This window comes from Lithobates pipiens, unplaced genomic scaffold, assembly GCF_037356315.1.
Source record: "Lithobates pipiens isolate NorthernLeopardFrog02 unplaced genomic scaffold, aLitPip1_a1.2 Scaffold_28, whole genome shotgun sequence".
Classification (NCBI taxonomy): domain Eukaryota; kingdom Metazoa; phylum Chordata; class Amphibia; order Anura; family Ranidae; genus Lithobates; species Lithobates pipiens.
In genome coordinates this window covers 112,779,958-112,799,119 of record NW_027507789.1, presented here as the reverse complement: position 1 = coordinate 112,799,119, position 19,162 = coordinate 112,779,958, and the positions used below count along the sequence as shown (strand labels likewise).

Genomic DNA, 19,162 nt, shown 5'->3' with positions numbered 1-19,162 from the left:
TGCGGCCCAACACAACCTCCTTCTGCAGTTTCTCTGAAACCATGTCCGCATGTTGTAAGGCTGACCGCAATTTGTGTGACAATGGGGGAGTAGCGACCAGCCGCAAAGGAATCCGAAACCCCTCTAAAAACCCCAGGCCCAACAACTGCGCTGCCCCCCTATTTGGGTACCTATCGAGATAAAAAAGGCCAGAATCCTTTCCACTTTCACCGGCGTTGTCCCCTTTACTGACAGATTTACCTGCGTGGCCTTTTCCCTGCTTTAAACAACGGGACCCGATGTGCGCACCTCCACAACCGGAGCATTTATGCTTGTGCTTGCACTACTCCTTGAACTTGCAGGAACCCTCATTAAATTGCCAACAGACCCCTCTCTTTCTTGTGGCCGATTGTCCGGGGGTTGGATGAGCCACCGGCCCCACCTGGAAAAAAGTGACTCGCCAAAGTCATCAGGAGCATCCATAAACTCCTTATGGTCCCACCTCAAGGACGGGCGTATCGCCCTCCGCTGCGTAAATTGCTCATCGTATCGCAACCATGCTGTTCCCCTGTAGACTCTGTATGCCTCTCCCATGGCGTCCAAATTGCAGAACAGCGCAGAGCAGTGTTCTGGGTTCTTCTCCTCAATAACGCTTGCCATTATGGCAAAGGGTTGCAACCAATTCAGGAAGGTCCGCGGGATGAGCCTATACTTCCTTTTTTCTTCATTTTCCTTATTGTGATCCTCTGGCTTAACCCTATCCAGGTTAAGCTTCTCTAGCAGCAATAGCACAAAAATCTCCATGTATTCTCCCTTTCAAATTTTTTCACGCACTTCCGGTTTTAGGTGTGCCCCAAGGGGCCCCTCGAAAAACACACATAAACCTTGCACTTTGTCACGTCCGCCAGCCTGACCAGATCCTGTTTTTTAGAAGCCTCACCTGTTGCATCCCCTGACGTATAGAAATAGAGCATGTTTCATATCTGTCCGACGGACTCAATACCTATCAGGAAAAATGTTCGTCTGTATGCTGGTCTAACAGACCAAATACGAAGCAAGGGAAGCTTTTGGCTGCTGGTTATTGAACTTTCATTTTTAGTCCCGTCTTACGCCATCACGTTCAAAACGAACAGACTTTCGAATGGACTTAGTCCGTTCGTGTGTGGCCAAGTCCGTTCGTTCGTTAGTCCGTCGGAACTCCGCTGAAAAATCCATCGGGATGACCGTCGGACCTAGTCTGCCGGAAAGTCCGGTCATGTGTAAGCGGCATAGGGGTTTGGCTCCCTCTAGTGACTGCTGAAACTTTACCAGGATCTTTCTTTCTTTTAAGAAGCAAACAACTATGCATTGTGGGGAATGTAGTTTGATGAGGAAGTGACTCGTGTTGTTAAATCAGTCTGGGAACTACTGACCCACAATGCCAAGTCACAGACCCACAATGCCAAGTCACAGAACAGCCTGCTGGGTAAAGAGATAAAAGGACAAGCTTGGCCTGCTTTCAGCCTCTCTGGATGCCATTCAACAACAGCATGGAGGTCTGTGTGTGTGTGACCAAAAGACTGTGACCTCCACGCCGCGGAGCGGGATCGCCAACCTCTCAGGGACTTCAGAATACAGCCTGGCCAGCTTAGCAAGCGGGTTGGTGTATAGTGCCAGGACACCTGTAAGTTTCCTGCATCCCAGCCATCCGGAGGAGCAGTACAGCACTGCGGCACCATCTTCCATCAGACTGAGACATCAAGGGGGAGACTGGACGCCTCTGGGTCTATTGTGGTGAGAGGGCACCTGCCCATTTCAGTAAAGTGCACTAATTGCTGAGTGAGTTATTTACAGACTGCTGGTGAGACTTGTAGTCCCACAGAAGTGATCCTACCTATTCACAGGCTGCATACAGCTGAACTCTAGGGTCTGTTATTCCCTGTGATATAAAGTCAGTACTGTATTGCACACACAGATGAGGAAGTGTTACAAGTGCCCTATTTCTTCAATCAAACACATCAATCCACAGTTTGTTTTCTCTTCTTCCGACTTCAGGGGTCACTTCCGACTCTGCGCTTTCCGGTTCTTCTCCCGCTCTCCGGCCTCATCCCCCGCTCTCTGATTCTTCTCCCGGGCCCCACGCTATCTTCTGCTCTTTTGCCGCTCTTTTTTTGCTAGCGGTGGTTTTCTTCTTCTTCATCATCTTCTTCTGTTCTTCCGATGTTGACACAACGCTCTCTTCCGCTGTAATGCTGTGGACACGGTGCGCAATGACCTATATAGGCTTGAGCGGGGTAACCGGGTGATGTCACCCGGTGACCCTGCACCTTATGACGTCCCAGTCCCGGGGCATGTGGGGTCACAGGGTGACATCACCCAGTGACTGCACTCCATGCATATATAAGTCGTTGCGCACCGCGTCCACAGCATTACAGCAGGAGAGAGCGTCGCGTCAGTCGGAAGAGACCCCCAAAGTCGGAAGAAGACCCCGGAGCTTCCTAATAAATTACTTTAAAACCTGTCTAGTGTGTTTTTTTATTGACACTTTTTCCCCCAGGTGAATGGGTAGGGGTATGATATACCCCATACTTATTCACATAGGGTGGGGGGCCGGGATCTGGGGGCCCCTTTATTAAAGGGGGCTCACGCATTCCGATAACCCCTCTGCCTGCAGACCCCGACAACCCTGGCCATTGGAAGAGGCCCTTGTCCTCATCAACATGGGGACAAGGTGCCCTAACTAATTAATATACACTTATTGGGATTTTTTTTAACCAAAGACATGTAGCAGAATACATTTTGACCTACATTTATGGTAAAATTTGATTTGATTAGATATATTTTATGACAGAAAGTAGAAAATATAATTGGTCTTTTTTTCATTTATATCACAAAAAATAAAAGACCCAGTGGTGATCAAATATCCCCAAAAGAAAGCTCTATTTGTGTGAAAAAAATTATATAAATTTTATTTGCATAAAGTGTTGTATGACCAGGCAATTGCCAGTTAAAGTAGCACAGTGCTGAATAGCAAAACATGACCTGGTTATGAAGGGGGTAAGACCTTTCGGAGCTGAAGTGGGTAAAATAATTACACCTCTATTTCATAAACATGAGCTTAAATCTGAAAAATCACAGCTGCCCTCCTTCATCTGCAATCCTAAAGTGCTTGCTAGCCTTACCTGTGAGATGACATTGCCCTGGGCGTCAAGGAACTTATTCCACTTCGGACACTTGGTAGACCCTGGGTCCTGCAAATTGCTGCCATTTCCTGAACTTCAAGATAAATACGATCTACCGGACCAGGTGTTTTATGGATATCTGCAGATACGGCATTATGCCCAAAGCATAGCCCCGAATCTGCAATTCTCCACGCCTTCCCCTTTTGAACACATTATATTGGAGGGCGCCACATGTAGGGGGCTGATCTCCCTTATTTATCGGATACTTAATGCCTACAGACCAGGGTAAACATGCCTAGAGTAAATGCTCAGTTGGAGAGGGTACTGGGTGAAGAAATTCCCAAGAGTTCTCTATGTACTCTATGTACTCTGTATAAGGAAAACGCTTACAAAATTCTCTACTTCTGGTACCTGACTCCGGACGTGCTCCATGTTATCCATGTTATCTACCCCTCTAGTTCTGACCACTGTTGGCATTGCCAGGGGGATAGAGGCACCCTTTTCCAGATCTATTGGACCTGCCCTCTAATAGCGCCATTCTGGAGTTCAATGCAACAATTATTGACTCGCCTCTTTGAGGTGCCAGTACCCATGACACCAAAATTCTTTCTGTTGGGCCTCTGCCCATTGAAAACAGTCAAACCCTATAAGAAGCTACTTAGACACGTCCTGACGGCTGCACGCTGCCTTGTCATCCTCAACTGGAAGAGGAGCTCTCCACCTTCCAAGAAATGCCCTGCATGCTAGGGTCAAGGATGTGGAGCTTATGGAGCTTATGGAGAAAATAACTGCTAGGATCCGGGACAGACTAGAGGACCATGATAAGGTCTGGGAGCTGTGGCATCTCCGGGAGCACCTGCCTTGAGCCAGTAATGGAGCTAATGTGATGACCTTCTACTTTTCCTTTTTCTCATCTTCCTTACTTTCTTCTTCTATGGCCCCTTTCACACATGCAGACAGTATGTCCGTATTTCATCCATCCATTTGCGGATGAAATACGGACATACATGCATTCCTATGGGATAGCGGAGGAAAATCCTATTTTTCTATCCGTCTGCAGAGCGGATCAGATGAACACGGACAGACGGTCCATGCTCATCCGATCCCACATAGAGGAGAATGGAGAGCTGACAGGGCGGTCCCTGCACAGTGTGTCGGGACCGCCCTGTCTGCTGCCGGCTCAGCGGGGACAACGGAGCGATCCCCGCTGAGCGAGCGGATCATCACGGGGCGGATCATTACTGATCCGTCCTGTGTGAAAGGGGCCTATCTCCTTGTTTCTCTCGCAATATCATTACTGACGTTGCAATGTATAATGTGACCTTTGAGAAAGGCTCTTCCTTTTTCATCACTATTTCGAGCTTTCACACATTTCTGTCTTTTTTGTACTGTTTCTCTTCTGAGATAACCAATAAAACTTTTATTTGGAATAAAAAAAAATTCACACACCTCACAAAATATAAATAATATTGAAATACATTAATGTTTTTTACCATTGAATAACTGACAGAGAAAAACATCAATGGGGTCGTCCGATTCCCTGATGAACTTCTCTTCAATGTAGAACATATCCAGAAATTCATAGGCATCCTGCATTCTGACAGTGTCATGAATAAAGAGGGCATCATTGTATTTACGAAGGTGCACTGCACATGTCCTTTTCTTTCTGTCCGCCTTCACTGCTCCTGAAATACAAGACCACCGAAAGCCTCATAAACACCAAGGCTTTTCATAAACCGGAGCCAACATTTTTCCTATAGTTAGCCAAAAGTAGCTATTAAGTGAAAGATCGGTTACAGCATGTAATTACCCAATAATTATTACCCAATAGGGATATTGTGTAATGTAATTCACATACTTTATATGATAAATAGTACATACACCTCTCCTTTATAGGGAATTCATTTCTTTTATTCTCACCTTTCCTTCTACACCTGTGATCAGAGATGTAACTCATGTAATGGGGTCATGGGCCCCACAGTTAGGGATGGGCCCTCTGTTCAGTTCGCACCAGAACTTTCGAAACACCGAGAAAGTTCGGACCCGAATAACAAACCCTATTAAAGTCAATGGTACCCGAATGTCAAAAATCAAAAGTGCCCATTTTGAAGGCTTATATGCAAGTAATTGGGCATACAATGGTTATAGGGGTCTGGGTCCTGCCCTGGGGGAAATGTATCAAAATAAAAAAAGTTTGTGAAAAATGTCATTTTTAAATGAGCAGTGATTTTTTTTTATTTTAAAAGTGAAAACAAAAAAATAAAAAAAAACCTTCCAATATAGTGCCTGGGGGGTCCCCTTAGTCTACCTGTAAAGTGGCAGATCTGTACCATGTCTGCTGCAGCAATAATTGCATTTATAAAGCCAAAAAAAAAAATGTTTTCCCTGCAAGCTGCTTTTATTTTGCTCAGCAACAGCTAGGGATCCAGTGTGTATGATGAGGCCACAATGTAGTGCACTGGGAACAGGATTAGAGATTTTTTGGATACATTATGGTGTCACTATGACTTTGGATAGAAGTAACGGGCATGTAAAAATTGGTCTTTGGGTGTCGTGGAGCCTTCCCACAGTAACCCCATAGAGGTAATATTGATGAAAGCAAGCATTGGCCTTGCTGTAAAAAATTGCAATGATATGCACCTGTCAAACAGGTGCTGAAAAATTGGTCTTTGGCTGTTAATTGTGCCCATGAAAACTATAAAAAAATTCTTCCAAGTGAAATGATTGAACACCCTCAAAGCTAGGCAGCCTCGAAGTCCTACAGAGATTCCACATCCCAAAAAGACTTAATCAGTGACACAGGTATCAGAGGCTTCATAGCTGGTAATCCAGGGCTCATTCATTTTTATAAAAGTCAAACGGTCCACGGAGTCTGTGGACAGACGCGTTCTATGATCAGTAACGAAACCTGCTGCAGCACTGAATGCTGTTCTGAAAGCACGCTGGATGCAAGGCAGCTGAACAACTCAATAGCATACTGGGCAAGTTCAGGCCAGTGGCCTATTCTCATGACCCAGTAAGTCAGTAGATCGTCAGCTGGAAAGCTCTCCATCTCTGCCCCGAAGTAATCGTCCACCATATAATACAGACGCTGAGATGTAGAAGCTGACAGCCCTGGGCAGCAAGGACTAAAAAAATTATGAAATGCCTCACTTAGGCGGATACCTTCTCCAACGCTCCTCTCTTGACCAACAGTAGATTCAAAACTACGTTTTCCACGACACTGTAACCTACTGGAGTCAGGAAAAACGTTCAATAAAATCCTGTCCTCAAGAGATTTTATCTTCTGCACTCTCTGTGGGGACGGGAGGGCAGTAATCATCCTTTTCCTTTATCCCATGTATTCTTGGGTTCTTTTGCAGGCTTTGAAACATGAGGTTGCCCATGCGCCTCAAATTTGCCGAGGCTTGAAAAGCAGACTCCTCGGGGTCACTCAGGAAGACTTTATCTGGAACTTCATCCTCCCAGCCACATACTACTCCCAAGGGACCTGGGGTTGGAAGGCCACTGCTTACAGATTGATGCATGTCTTCCTCTTCTTTGAAGCTTATGAAAGTGCCAGAATCCTCCTCCTCCTCCTCTTCCCCTCTCTCCTCCTGTGTGCTCTGTGACATAGGAATGATGGTGTCTGGATAAAGTGGGCCTTGAGGAAAGGAAGTGCTCCTCTTCTTCCTGCTGCTCTGCCTCCAGTGCTCTGTCCATAAGGCCATGCACAGTCTGCTCTAGCAGGAACACAACAGGGACTGTGTCACTGATACATGCACTGTCAGTGCTCACCATCCTTGTGGCCTCCTCAAATGGTGACAATACAGTGTATGCATCCTTAATGATCAGCCATTGGCGTGGGGGGAAAAAAAGCTGAGGTGGCCTGAGTCTGTCGTCATGCCGTACTGGCACAGGTACTTGTTGACAGCCCTCTTCTGCATGTATAGCCACTGCAACATTCCCAAAGCTGAGTTCCACCTGGTGGGCATGTCACAAATCAGGCAGTTTACGGGGAGGTGGAATTTCCACTGAATTTCAGCCAACTGAGCACTGGCTGCGTATGACCACCTGAAATGGCTACAGACTCTTCTGGCCTGCTTAAGTACATCTTGCAACCCTGGGTACGTACTTAGGAAACACTGCACCATGAAATTGAGGACATGTGCCAGGCATGGCACATGTGTTTACTTTCCCTGTCAAAGAGCGGACAGGAGTTTTGAGCCATTATCGGACACTACCATTCCTGGCTCCAGCTGGCATGGTGTGAACCACCTCTGGGCCTGTCCCTGCAGAGCTGCAAGAATCTCTGCTCCGGTGTGGTTCCTGTCCCCTAAACACACCAGACTGACTCTGGGAATAGCCCTTTGAATGCTTACGGGATACCTGATGTTCATAGGACAATTCTGCAGAGGAGGGCATGGAGGTGGTACAACAAGCTGCAGCACCAAGCCCTGCCCATGCTTGCTGAACCATATGTCAGCAGTAAGGTGAATTTTATGGCTGACTGCCTTGCCCAAAGATCCAGAACATTCCCTTCCATGTGATGGTAGAGAGATTAAATGGCCTTATGTGAAAAGTAGTAGTGACTGGGAACTTGCCATTGTGGTACAGCACATTGTGCGAATTCACGGAAGGGGGCAAAATCCACCAGCCTTGAAAGGCAGAAGTTGGAGAGCCAACAGCTTTGACAAGCTTGCATCCAAATGCTGGGAATGTGGGTGGCAGGGACTGTATTTTTTTTTACACTGTAGCAGATGGGGCAGAGAAATTTGCCGGCTACAGTCTACAGCTGGTGGTCTTTCTTGATGTCGGTCTCCTTGGGGTTGTGCCACCTCACCTTCAGTTTCCTCCTCTGCAGGCACCCAAGTCGCATCAGTGACCTCATCATCATCATCATCTCCATCTCCTCCATCTTTATCATTACCACTGGAGACAACTTGGCAATACGCTGCGGTTTGGGGAACATCAATGCCAGTTTGTCTACCAGTGTTCCTCCCTCTCTCTAGGCTCATGTTCCTATCATCTTCAACCTCAGATTCAACATCTGAATCCAGTAATGGCTGAGTATCATCAAGGAGCAAGTGGCTGATGCTGTGGTCAAATAACACAGCTGACTGGCTGATATTGGGGCTATGGCAGGAATAGGTGTGGACAAGGAGGCAGGTTTGTCCACTCTGGCAACTGCAGGGGACTGCACACTTGTCTCTGCTTGCGTGACAGAGGATGATTAAGGTTTAGTATACCAGTCCACCACCTCCTCTGCATGCCGTGAGGGCTGACCACGACGTCCACCATTGCCTGTGGACACATTTGTTGCTGGTCCCCTTACAGTGCCAAGGGAAAGTCCGCCTTTCCTTGTTGTCCTCCCATACATTATTGGGAGGGAGGGGGCGGTGCTTATAAGCAAATGTAAAGAAGCAGTTGAAATAACCACATAACACAGGCACACGCCATGGATACACTATAATATACTGCAATATAATGTACAGTGACGCACAGAACTAAATGGCGTTAAACTAGCAGTAACGCACAAAACTATATAATAAAAATAAAATACTGCAACTGTCTGTAAAACAAAAGTGATTAAAACTCATAATGAAATATATACCGTATTTATCGGCTGTGGTAGTATGGTACCCCACCAGCAGAAGAATGCAGGGTTCTCAACCAGGCAGGTTGAGGGGCTCCAGGAAAGTTCTTTGTTTGTGAGGAAACTGGCTTTTCAGTTTCCTCTGTGTTTTCAAGAATCCAGTTTGGGACCTGGAGACCGGAGATTCCATAGTGTTATGGGTGGGATGGAATCTCCAATCCTGGGACCGGGTTTTGGGAACAGCCAGAAGTCTGGCTGGATGATTGCACAGGTGGGTCCTGGGCTTATAACAGAGCCAAGACCATGGTTCTGGGCTCCACCCTCCCGAGGAGTCCAGGCGAGTAAGGGAGAAGTGTGCATGTCTGCACAGGTCGGTCTGTCAGAGCAGACAGAGGGTCCAAGCTTGTGGGCTGAAAAAGAAGCTAGTAAAGAGTGCTGAGGTACTGGGTGTACAGGAACTCTGTTACAGAGCCAAGAGGGCTGCAACATAAGTCTGAGCAGCAGTGCTGCTAAAGAGAGCCAGGTGGCTTGGTATTTTTGGTTCTACTTACATTATTGCTGTGGAAAGCTGAAACCCCTGTGTGGGCAATTCTTCTGTTATCGGACTTTTCTTTCTTTAATAAAAGTGGGCCTACAAGCCCTTAAAACGGCATATCTGGCGTGGACTCACTGGTAAGCTCTACCCTTAAGCTAAGATAACCCCCAAATATTACAAGTGGTGGAGAATGCGGGCACAAGACGGTGGAATCCGGGTCCTTGCCCTACAGTAAGTTCAAGTCAGGAACTATTGGCTGTGTGTGGAAGTGCAGCCAGGCAAAAGGCATTGCGTGTTGCAGGTGGTGTACCTGTGAATGAAAAGTCAATTTTTTTTTTTTTTTTGCTATGAACTGTGTTTGTGTGCATGAGACAGCACAATTTGTGTGTGCAGCTGAGGAGAGCTTGCACGAAGAGAAAAGCAACTTGCTTTAAAGTGACAGCGTTAAATTTTTTTACATTTTTTTTTGCTGGAAGGCGCAAAAGTCTGGTGGAGAGACTGCAAAGATGAAGCAAGGGTTTGAGCCTGCTGGAGAGTATTGCAGACTGTTTTTTGCTACACCAACCCCAGTTAAAGGGGACGTGCATATTGTTGCCCCTTACAACGCTGGTGCAAGCAGGCCAGCTATCAATGTGCAGAAGCCTAATTTTGAAAGAGGATGCAATTGGGGAAGCCCTGTTAAGGCTCTGAAACAAGAGCGCTGTTTGCGGTGTAGAGACTGGGGTCATGTTGTTGCCACGTGCCCATTGTCTCTGTCTCCAATACAAAGTGACATGGCCAGACAAAAGTCTAAAATGTTTAGGAAACCTGATTTGAGTCCCAGGAGTGCCCAAAAGGCTGATCAGAAGTTCAATAAGTATGTGGTTGCCCGTAGCAACCGTGGTAATGTGAAGGCTGCAGGTGACCACGTGAGAAAAGTATGGCCTGCAGAGGATTGTGGCAAGGTGAAAGCAAAAATGCTTCAAGGAGTGCAAAATCGCTGCATTTGGGAGAGTCAAAGTACAGCTGGAAGAGTGCCATCTCCCTTAGCAACAAGAGATGGGGTGTTAACCGGAAGGAGGAGCTACAGTGGAGATGTGGAGCGGCGTCCCACTAAAGATATGTGCAGAAATGTACCATGCCTGGAATGTGGTCAACTGGGGCATGGTATTTTTTCTTGTCCCAGGTTATGGAACATGCCTGGAGATGTAATTACTGGGCAGAAGTCTTTGTCCTCAAGCCTAGATTTTTGTGCAAACATGTTGTCAGTCACCTCTGGTAACAGTGAGGAAGTACCTGTTGTGCTTGCAGGGGGTGCTAAGGAGTCAGAAGTGGCTGCTGCAGTTTCGTTCCATGACCACCAGGGAGAGTTGGCCAGTAAAAGCGTGATAAATAGGGATGAGCTTCGTGTTCGAGTCGAACGTACGTTCGACTCGAACATTGGCTGTTCGTCCGTTCGACGAAATCCGAACTCTTGGTCCGTTCGCGTCAAAATTCGTGTGGCGCGCGCGGACCACAATGCACTGCGGTGGCGCAGTGCATTGCTGGCTCATGATTGGCCAAGCATGCACTGTGACCCCGCATGCTTGGCCAATCGCAGCGCCAGCAGCGAGGAGAGCCATGATTGGCCACAGGCATCCTGCCTGTGGCCAATCATAGCTCAGGCTGTGTAGTGCACGCCCCACACTATATAAGGCCGCCTTTGAGGCGGCCTCGTGTAGTGTGTTGGCATCTGAAGCAGTGGGTGTTCTGTGTACCTTCAACACAGTACACACCAATCGTTTTTGGCTGATTTCCTATCTTGCTGTTGTGTAATGGTTATTGTCTGTGCCCTGACCGCAGTATACACCACTACACTATATTCACCTCACCTATATAGCTAGCTAGTGATCTATCTTTAACCACTTAACAACCGCCCATTGCCGATTAACGGCTTCAGGGCGGTTGTTTAACTCTGAGAGGCCGTTAATTAACGGCCTCCCAGAATTCTGCTCTCGCGCGCCCCCTGGGGCGCGCACTCGAGAGCATCCGTGACCGCCGGGTCCACAGGACCCGGCGCATCACGGATCACGGTAAACGGCCGCTCGTCGCGGCCGTTTACCACGTGATCGCTCCGTCAAATGACGGAGTGATCACTTGTAAACAAACCGGCATCATGTTATGATGCCGGTTCCTCCCTCCCCTCTCTGTACCGATCGGTACAGCGGAGGGGAAAGAGATCGGTGTCAGCAGCGATGTGGGCTGCATCTGCAGTGCCCACATCGCTGCTCACCGAATTTAACCCCTCAATTCCCTGCCAATACTCTGCAATACCAGTGCATACTCTGCAGTACCCTGCCATTACTCTGCAGTACCCCCCATTACTCTGCAGTACCCTGCCATTACTCTGCAGTACCCCCCATTACTCTGCAGTAACCCCCATTACTCTGCAGTACCCTGCCATTACTCTGCAGTACCCCCCATTACTCTGCAGTAACCCGCATTACTCTGCAGTACCCTGCCATTACTCTGCAGTACCCCCCAATACTCTGCAGTACCCGCCATTACTCTGCAGTACCCTGCCATTACTCTGCAGTACCCTGCCATTACTCTGCAGTACCCCGCCATTACTCTGCAGTGCAGTACCCTGCCATTACTCTGCAGTACCCTGCCATTACTCTGCAGTACCCCCCATTACTCTGCAGTAACCCCCATTACTCTGCAGTACCCTGCCATTACTCTGTAGTACTCCCCAATACTCTGCAGTACCCTGCTATTACTCTGTAGTACCCCGCCAATGCCCCGCCAATACTCTGCAATACCCTGCCATAAATTGCCATACCCAGCCATACTCGGAGATACCCAGCCATACTCGGAGATACCCAGCCATATTCGGTGATACCCTGAAATACCCAGCCATAGACGCCCCCCACCCCTCACCGCCCTCCGGTGCTTCTACCAACTCGCCAGTACGATCAAAGCCAGAATCTTTTTTTTATTTTTTTATTTCAGGCTTCCCAGCCTAGAGGTGAGATGTGGGGTCATATTGACCCCCAGATTTCACTGTAAAGAGGACTTGTCACCCCATATTCCTATTACAAGGGATGTTTACATTCCTTGTAATAGGAATAAAAGTGATCAAAAATATATTTTTGGGGAAAAAAATGTCAAACTAAAATAAATAAAGTAAAATGAACAATAAAAAAAAAAAAAAAAAAATTAAAGTGCCCATGTCCCCATGTGCTCGCATGCAGAAGCGAACGCATGCGTAAGCCCCGCCCACATATGAAAACGGTGTTCAAACCACACATGTGAGGTATTGCCGAGAACGTTAGAGCGAGAGCAATAATTCTAGTCCTAGACCTCCTCTGCAACTCAAAACATGTAACCAGTAAAAAAAAAATTATGAAGAAAAAATTACTAATCTGCTAAATTTTATAACAGAAACAAAGAAAAATTCATTTTTTCGCAGAATTTCCGGTCTTTTTTCTTTTATAGCACAAAAAAAAAAAAATGAGAGGTGATTAAATACCACCAAAAGAAAGCTCTATTTGTGTGAAAAAAAGGACAAACATTTCATATAGGTCCAGTGTTGCATGACTGAGTAATTGTCATTCAAAATGTGAGAGCACCAAAAGCTGAAAATTGGTCTGGTTATTAAGGGTGTTTAAGTGCCCAGTGGTCAAGTGGTTAATAATAGAGCTTGCAGTCAGTAGTGCAGTAGCGTGCTGTCTGCGTGCTCTGTACCCAGTACATACCGCTATAATATAGGGCAGGCCCCTACTTTCAAACATCCAACTTACAAACATCTGCTACTTGCAAACGCAAGGAGACAGCAGCAAGTGAGATGAAAAAAGACGGACGACAAAACAAATTATACAGGGGTGATAACCCTTCCCTATGTTTTCCAAAATGCTTAAAAATAGTTTTTTTGACTGGAGCTACACTTTAAAAATGTACCAGTTGAAAATTACAAACAGATTCAACTTAACACAACAAACCTACACAGTCCCTGTCTTGTTTGCACCGCCTGTATACTGCTGTTCTGAGTATATAGGGCCTGGGGGCCACACGCATTTCCTTTTTTTAATATGGGTACAGGGTTCCCCTTAATATGCGTACAAGACCCAAATAGGCTGGTAATGGGCAGGGAGGGCTACCCATGCCATTTTTCTCAATGATTTTCAACCATATTGCAGGAACCAGATATAACATTAAAACCGCAAGCAGTTTTAAATGGTGTTATTTCCGTTTAATGTCATTTGGTGCAGGGACTGTTCTAAACACGGGAAACACGTGGCACTTCACAGGCATACTACAGACACCCCCCAGGCACCATATTTAAAGGAATATTTCACTTTTTTTTTTTCACTTTAATCGTCATTAACCACTTTCAGACCGGACCATTTTGCTGGTAAATGACCAGAGGTCTTTTTACACTTTGGCACTGCGCTGCTTTAACTGGTAATTGCGCGGTCATGCAATGTTGTACCCAAACAAAATTTGCGTCCTTTTCTTCCCACAAATAGAGCTTTCTTTTGATGGTATTTGATTGCCTCTGCGATTTTTATTTTTTGCGATATAAACGTAAAAAGACCGCAAATTTTGAAAAAAAATGATATTTTCTACTTTTTGTTATTAGAAAAATCCAATAAACTCAATTTTAGTCATACATTTAGGCCAAAATGTATTCAGCCACATGTCTTTGGTAAAAAAAAAGTCAATAATTGTATATTTATTGGTTTGCGCAAAAGTTGTCACATCTACAAACTAAGGTACGTTTTCTGGAATTTACGCAGCTTTTAGTTTACGACTGCCTATCTCATTTCTTGAGGTGCTAAAATGGCAGGGCAGTACAAAACCCCCCCAAATGACCCCATTTTGGAAAGTAGACCCCCTAAGGAAACTGATAAGAGGCATGTTGAGCCCATTGAATATTTTATTTTTTTGCCTCAAGCGATTGAATAATGACAAAAAAAAAATTTTTTTTTTTTTTTACACAAAGTTGTCACTAAATGATATATTGCTCACACATGCTATGGGCGTATGTGAAATGACACCCCAAAATAAATTCTGCTGCTTCTCCTGAGTACGGGGATACCACATATGTGGGACTTTTTGGGAGCCTAGCCGCGTACGGGGCCCCGAAAACCAAGCACCGCCTTCAGGCTTTCTAAGGGCGTAAATTTTTGAGTTCACTTCTCACTACCTATTACAGTTTTGAAGGCCATAAAATGCCAAGATGGCACAAAACCCCCACAAATGACCCCATTTTAGAAAGTAGACACCCCAAGCTATTTGCTGAGAGGCATGTTGAGTTCATGGAATATTTTATATTTTGCCACAAGTTGCGGGAAAATTACAAACTTTTTTTTTTTTTTTTTTTTTTTAACAAAGTTGTCACTAAATGATATATTGCTCATGCATGCCATGGGCATATGTGAAATGACACCCCAAAATAAATTCTGCTGCTTCTCCTGAGTACGGGGATACCACATATGTGGGACTTTTTGGGAGCCTAGCCGCGTACGGGGCCCCGAAAACCAAGCACCGCCTTCAGGCTTTCTAAGGGCGTAAATTTTTGAGTTCACTTCTCACTACCTATTACAGTTTTGAAGGCCATAAAATGCCAAGATGGCACAAAACCCCCACAAATGACCCCATTTTAGAAAGTAGACACCCCAAGCTATTTGCTGAGAGGCATGTTGAGTCCATGGAATATTTTATATTTTGCCACAAGTTGCGGGAAAATGACAAACTTTTTTTTTTTTTTTTTTTTTTTCACAAAGTTGTCACTAAATGATATATTGCTCAAGCATGCCATGGGCATATGTGAAATGACACCCCAAAATAAATTCTGCTGCTTCTCCTGAGTACGGGGATACCACATATGTGGGACTTTTTGGGAGCCTAGCCGCGTACGGGGCCCCGAAAACCAAGCACCGCCTTCAGGCTTTCTAAGGGCGTTACAGTTTTGAAGGCCATAAAATGCCAAGATGGCACAACCCCCCCCCAAATGACCCCATTTTGGAAAGTAGACACCCCTAAATTTAGGGGTACACTAGTGAGACTAGGTAATAAATGGCGGGTGCCCTGAAACTATAAAAAAATAACTAACCAACCAGCGTCACCTGTAACAGTTATATGGTGATCACTGGTGAAAGGGTTAACTAGGGGGCAATTAGGGGGCTTTATGCGGTAGTATATGGGGGTCCCTGGCGCTATAAAAAGCTGCAGCGAACCTAAATACCTACCTGCCTAACTAGCGTCACCTGTGACACTAATACAGCGATCAGAAAAACGATCGCTTATTAGGCTGGGTTCACACTGGAGCGATGCGGGAACGCCACGAATGCGCGGCGGGTTCCCGCATCGCATGCCTCCCGGCGGCAGTTCACACTGCCCTATGCGAACTGCTGGGAGTGTCAGTGAAATGTTACTGACACCCCCAGATCAGTTCGCATATCGCAGTGCGATCTGCAAACTCGGATCGCATGGTGTGAACACCCATGCGATCCGATTCTGCTGCGGGCCAAAAAAAGGGTCCCGTGCGAATTTGCGGCGGGTGTGGCGGGTGCGGCGGGTGCGGCGAATGGCTGAACTCGAATCGCACAGAGATCGGATGTGATTTGCACTGCAGTGCGGTGCGAATCACATCCGTTCTCATAAACCGCTGCAATGTGAACCCAGCCTTAGTGACACTGGCGACGGGGGGTGATCACGGGGTTAAACCTTTATTGGGGGGGTTAGGGGGGTACCTTAGAACTAAAGGGGGCTAACCCTAACTGCCCTAACAGTTATTAGTCACAAATGACACCCGCCGGGTGATCAGGGGGTTAAACCTTTATTAGGTAATAAATGGCGGGTGCCCTGAAACTATAAAAAAATAACTAACCAACCAGCGTCACCTGTAACAGTTATATGGTGATCACTGGTGAAAGGGTTAACTAGGGGGCAATCAGGGGGCTTTATGCGGTAGTATATGGGGGTCCCTGGCGCTATAAAAAGCTGCGGCGAACCTAAATACCTACCTGCCTAACTAGCGTCACCTGTGACACTAATACGGCGATCAGAAAAATGATCGCTTATTAGGCTGGGTTCACACTGGAGCGATGCGGAAACGCCGCGAATCCGCGGCGGGTTCCCGCATCGCATGCCTCCCGGCGGCAGTTCACACTGCCCTATGCGAACTGCTGGGAGTGTCAGTGAAATGTTACTGACACCCCCAGATCAGTTCGCATATCGCAGTGCGATCTGCAAACTCGGATCGCATGGTGTGAACACCCATGCGATCCGATTCTGCTGCGGGCCAAAAAAAGGGTCCCGTGCGAATTTGCGGCGGGTGCGGCGGGTGTGGCGGGTGCGGCGGGTGCGGCGAATGGCTGAACTCGAATCGCACAGAGATCGGATGTGATTTGCACTGCAGTGCGGTGCGAATCACATTCGTTCTCATAAACCGCTGCAATGTGAACCCAGCCTTAGTGACACTGGCGACGGGGGGTGATCACGGGGTTAAACCTTTATTGGGGGGGTTAGGGGGGTACATTAGAACTAAAGGGGGCTAACTCTAACTGCCCTAACAGTTATTACAGTCACAAATGACACCAATGCAAAAAAAAAAAAAAAAAATGACATTGGTGTCACTGTGACTGGGGGGCAGGGGTAATTGGGGGGGTGATCGGGGGGTAAAGGGGGGGTGTGAGTGTGCCTGGCATGTTCTACTGTGTGTGTAGAGTGTTGGTGCAACTCACTGATCCGCTCTCCTCCGTGTCGGAACGAAAAATACCGACACGGAGGAGAGAATACATCACTTCCTCTCCTGTGTTTACATTACAGGAGAGGAAGTGATGTCACCGGGGATTTCTATTCGTCGGGAGCGATCGCGAGGGGGTGGCCATGAATGAATGGCCGCCCCCTTGTCCCGGATCGCTCCCGGACGAAAACCGACCGCCGCAGGCACCGGGCGGGGGCCCGATCGGGCCCCCGACCCGCGGGAGGCAAGGGACGTACATGTATGTCCTTATGCCTGCCCGTGCCATTCTACCGACGTACATCGGCGTGCGGCGGTCGGCAACTGGTTAAAATCAGTGCTCCCGCCAAAACGGCCGTTTTTAAAACTTTTTTTTGCATTGACCCATGTCCCCTGAGGCAGGAGGCAGGTCCCCAAACCCTTTTTAGGACAGTATCTTGCATATTAGCCGTTAAAATTAGCACTTTCCATTTCGAACGTTCGAGTCCCATAGACTTCAATGGGGTTCTAACGTTCGTAACGAACGCGGGGGCCGTTCGCAAGTTCTGGTGCGAACCGAACCGGGGGGTGTTCGGCTCATCCCTAGTGATAAAGGAGAGACAACGTACTCAAATGAAGCCAGAGTTACCTGCTACAGATTATGGTAAGACTGTTGCAGTTTGTGGGACTGATCCCAGTGAAGTGGGAGTATATCCGGCTGGAAGATCAGCAGAAGGTGTAAAAATGGACTTGCTGCAGTGTGCTACCCTGAGTAGTGGGGAGACACAGGTTGAAGCTCAACCTGCAGCAAGGTTAAGAACTCAAACAGACTGGACTCTGTGTGTGCCTGGTGTAATCCACCAGAGTGCTGGAAGTGGTGACCTAGGGGTGACCAATACAGTTTGTATGTCAGGTTCCCTAGTGACTGGTGCTACAGAGATGCCCAGGGAAACCTACCAGGAGCCCGCAGTGGTGAGGCACGTGGTTTCCCAGGACAACTGTGGAGCCGCCCTAATGGGCAAAATAATGCCTTTGGAGAGGAAGGGTGGTGTGCTGAGCGGTACACGGGGTGCTGAGTGTACTGACCAAAAACAGCCTGTTAAAGCTTATAACACTGCTATGTCTATGAATGCTGATGGTAAAGGTATTGCTGATGATAAATGTACTTATTCTGATTTGTTCAAAAGTAATGAGGAAAGAGGGATGTCTCCCTTGGCAACCAGACGCAGAGCCACAGGGTTGTCCATGGAAGTCTCAGGGGCCCTCCATGCGTTTGAGCCAGAGATTTTCCAGGACAGCACTGAACTTGCTCTGCTGGAACAGACTGGGTCTACACCATGCAATGATAGTTTGTGTGAGCAGTCTGTTTACCATATGTGTAACCCAGCTGGTAAGGGGTTAAGTCCACTGGCCAAAGCTGAAGGTACACAGCTGAGTGTGCTTGCGCCCCAGAAGCAAGGTGGTGATGGTGTATTGCAGCCTGCCTTGTTTGAAGCAATAGCAAAGAATAAAAGCATGTCGTCAAAATGTGATTTATATAGAACTGACAAAGGTACTGATTGTGCTGCAGAATCCCAGGTGCCTCCTAAAGCAGATGAGGTAATGCTGAGCCCTCATTATGGAAGCACAATGGATTGGGACAGTTGGGCCAAACAATTACTAGCCATGTTAGACAAGGCTATGTTGAGTGACAGGGGTGTGAATACAACAACTGCTATGCCAGACAGGGGGATTGCAGAGCGACCGATGGTTGAGGGTGCATTGGTCACTGCAAGGGATGTTTCCCTCCAGTCGGAAGGACCAGATCAGGGCGCATGCATGGCAGATGTGGGGCTCACAACCCAGCCGCTAAATGTCAAGTGTCAAGGTGACACGGTAATAAATTTTGACATGCAGATGCTTATTGGTGAGTTAGAGGGGATGAATGGGAGACATGCATCTAACAGCGGTCCCGAGGAGCATCAGGCTGTGATGGATACCTCTAGTGAGGTGGAGGTCCCCTTAAATGTCGTGGCCCCTCACATGGCAGTAAATGAGCCCCTCTATGTCTCTGATAAGGGAAAGGTCCCCAAAAATGTTTTGCATATTGATGTGGAGTGTGTAGAATTTACAGATATGCTAGTAGAACTGCTTGAACTGATGAAAGCACATTCCTTGTACACCTGGGTGCCTCTGTTACAGTCAGATGTGGTAATGCTGCATGGTACCAAAGGGTGGAGCCAGGT

The 19,162-nt window shown here is 47.1% G+C and overlaps 1 protein-coding gene across 7 annotated transcripts in view; it reads right to left on the bottom strand.

Moving 5' to 3' along the window:
- Positions 1 to 19,162, bottom strand: part of DHX58 (DExH-box helicase 58) — a 208,346-nt gene that overhangs the window by 130,512 nt on the left and 58,672 nt on the right. For all 7 annotated transcript variants that reach the window (XM_077459543.1, XM_077459549.1, XM_077459546.1 and 4 more), the window contains one exon: positions 4,634 to 4,825. In XM_077459543.1, the coding sequence (XP_077315669.1) occupies positions 4,634 to 4,825 (192 nt within the window). The remainder of the gene's footprint in view (positions 1 to 4,633; positions 4,826 to 19,162) is intronic.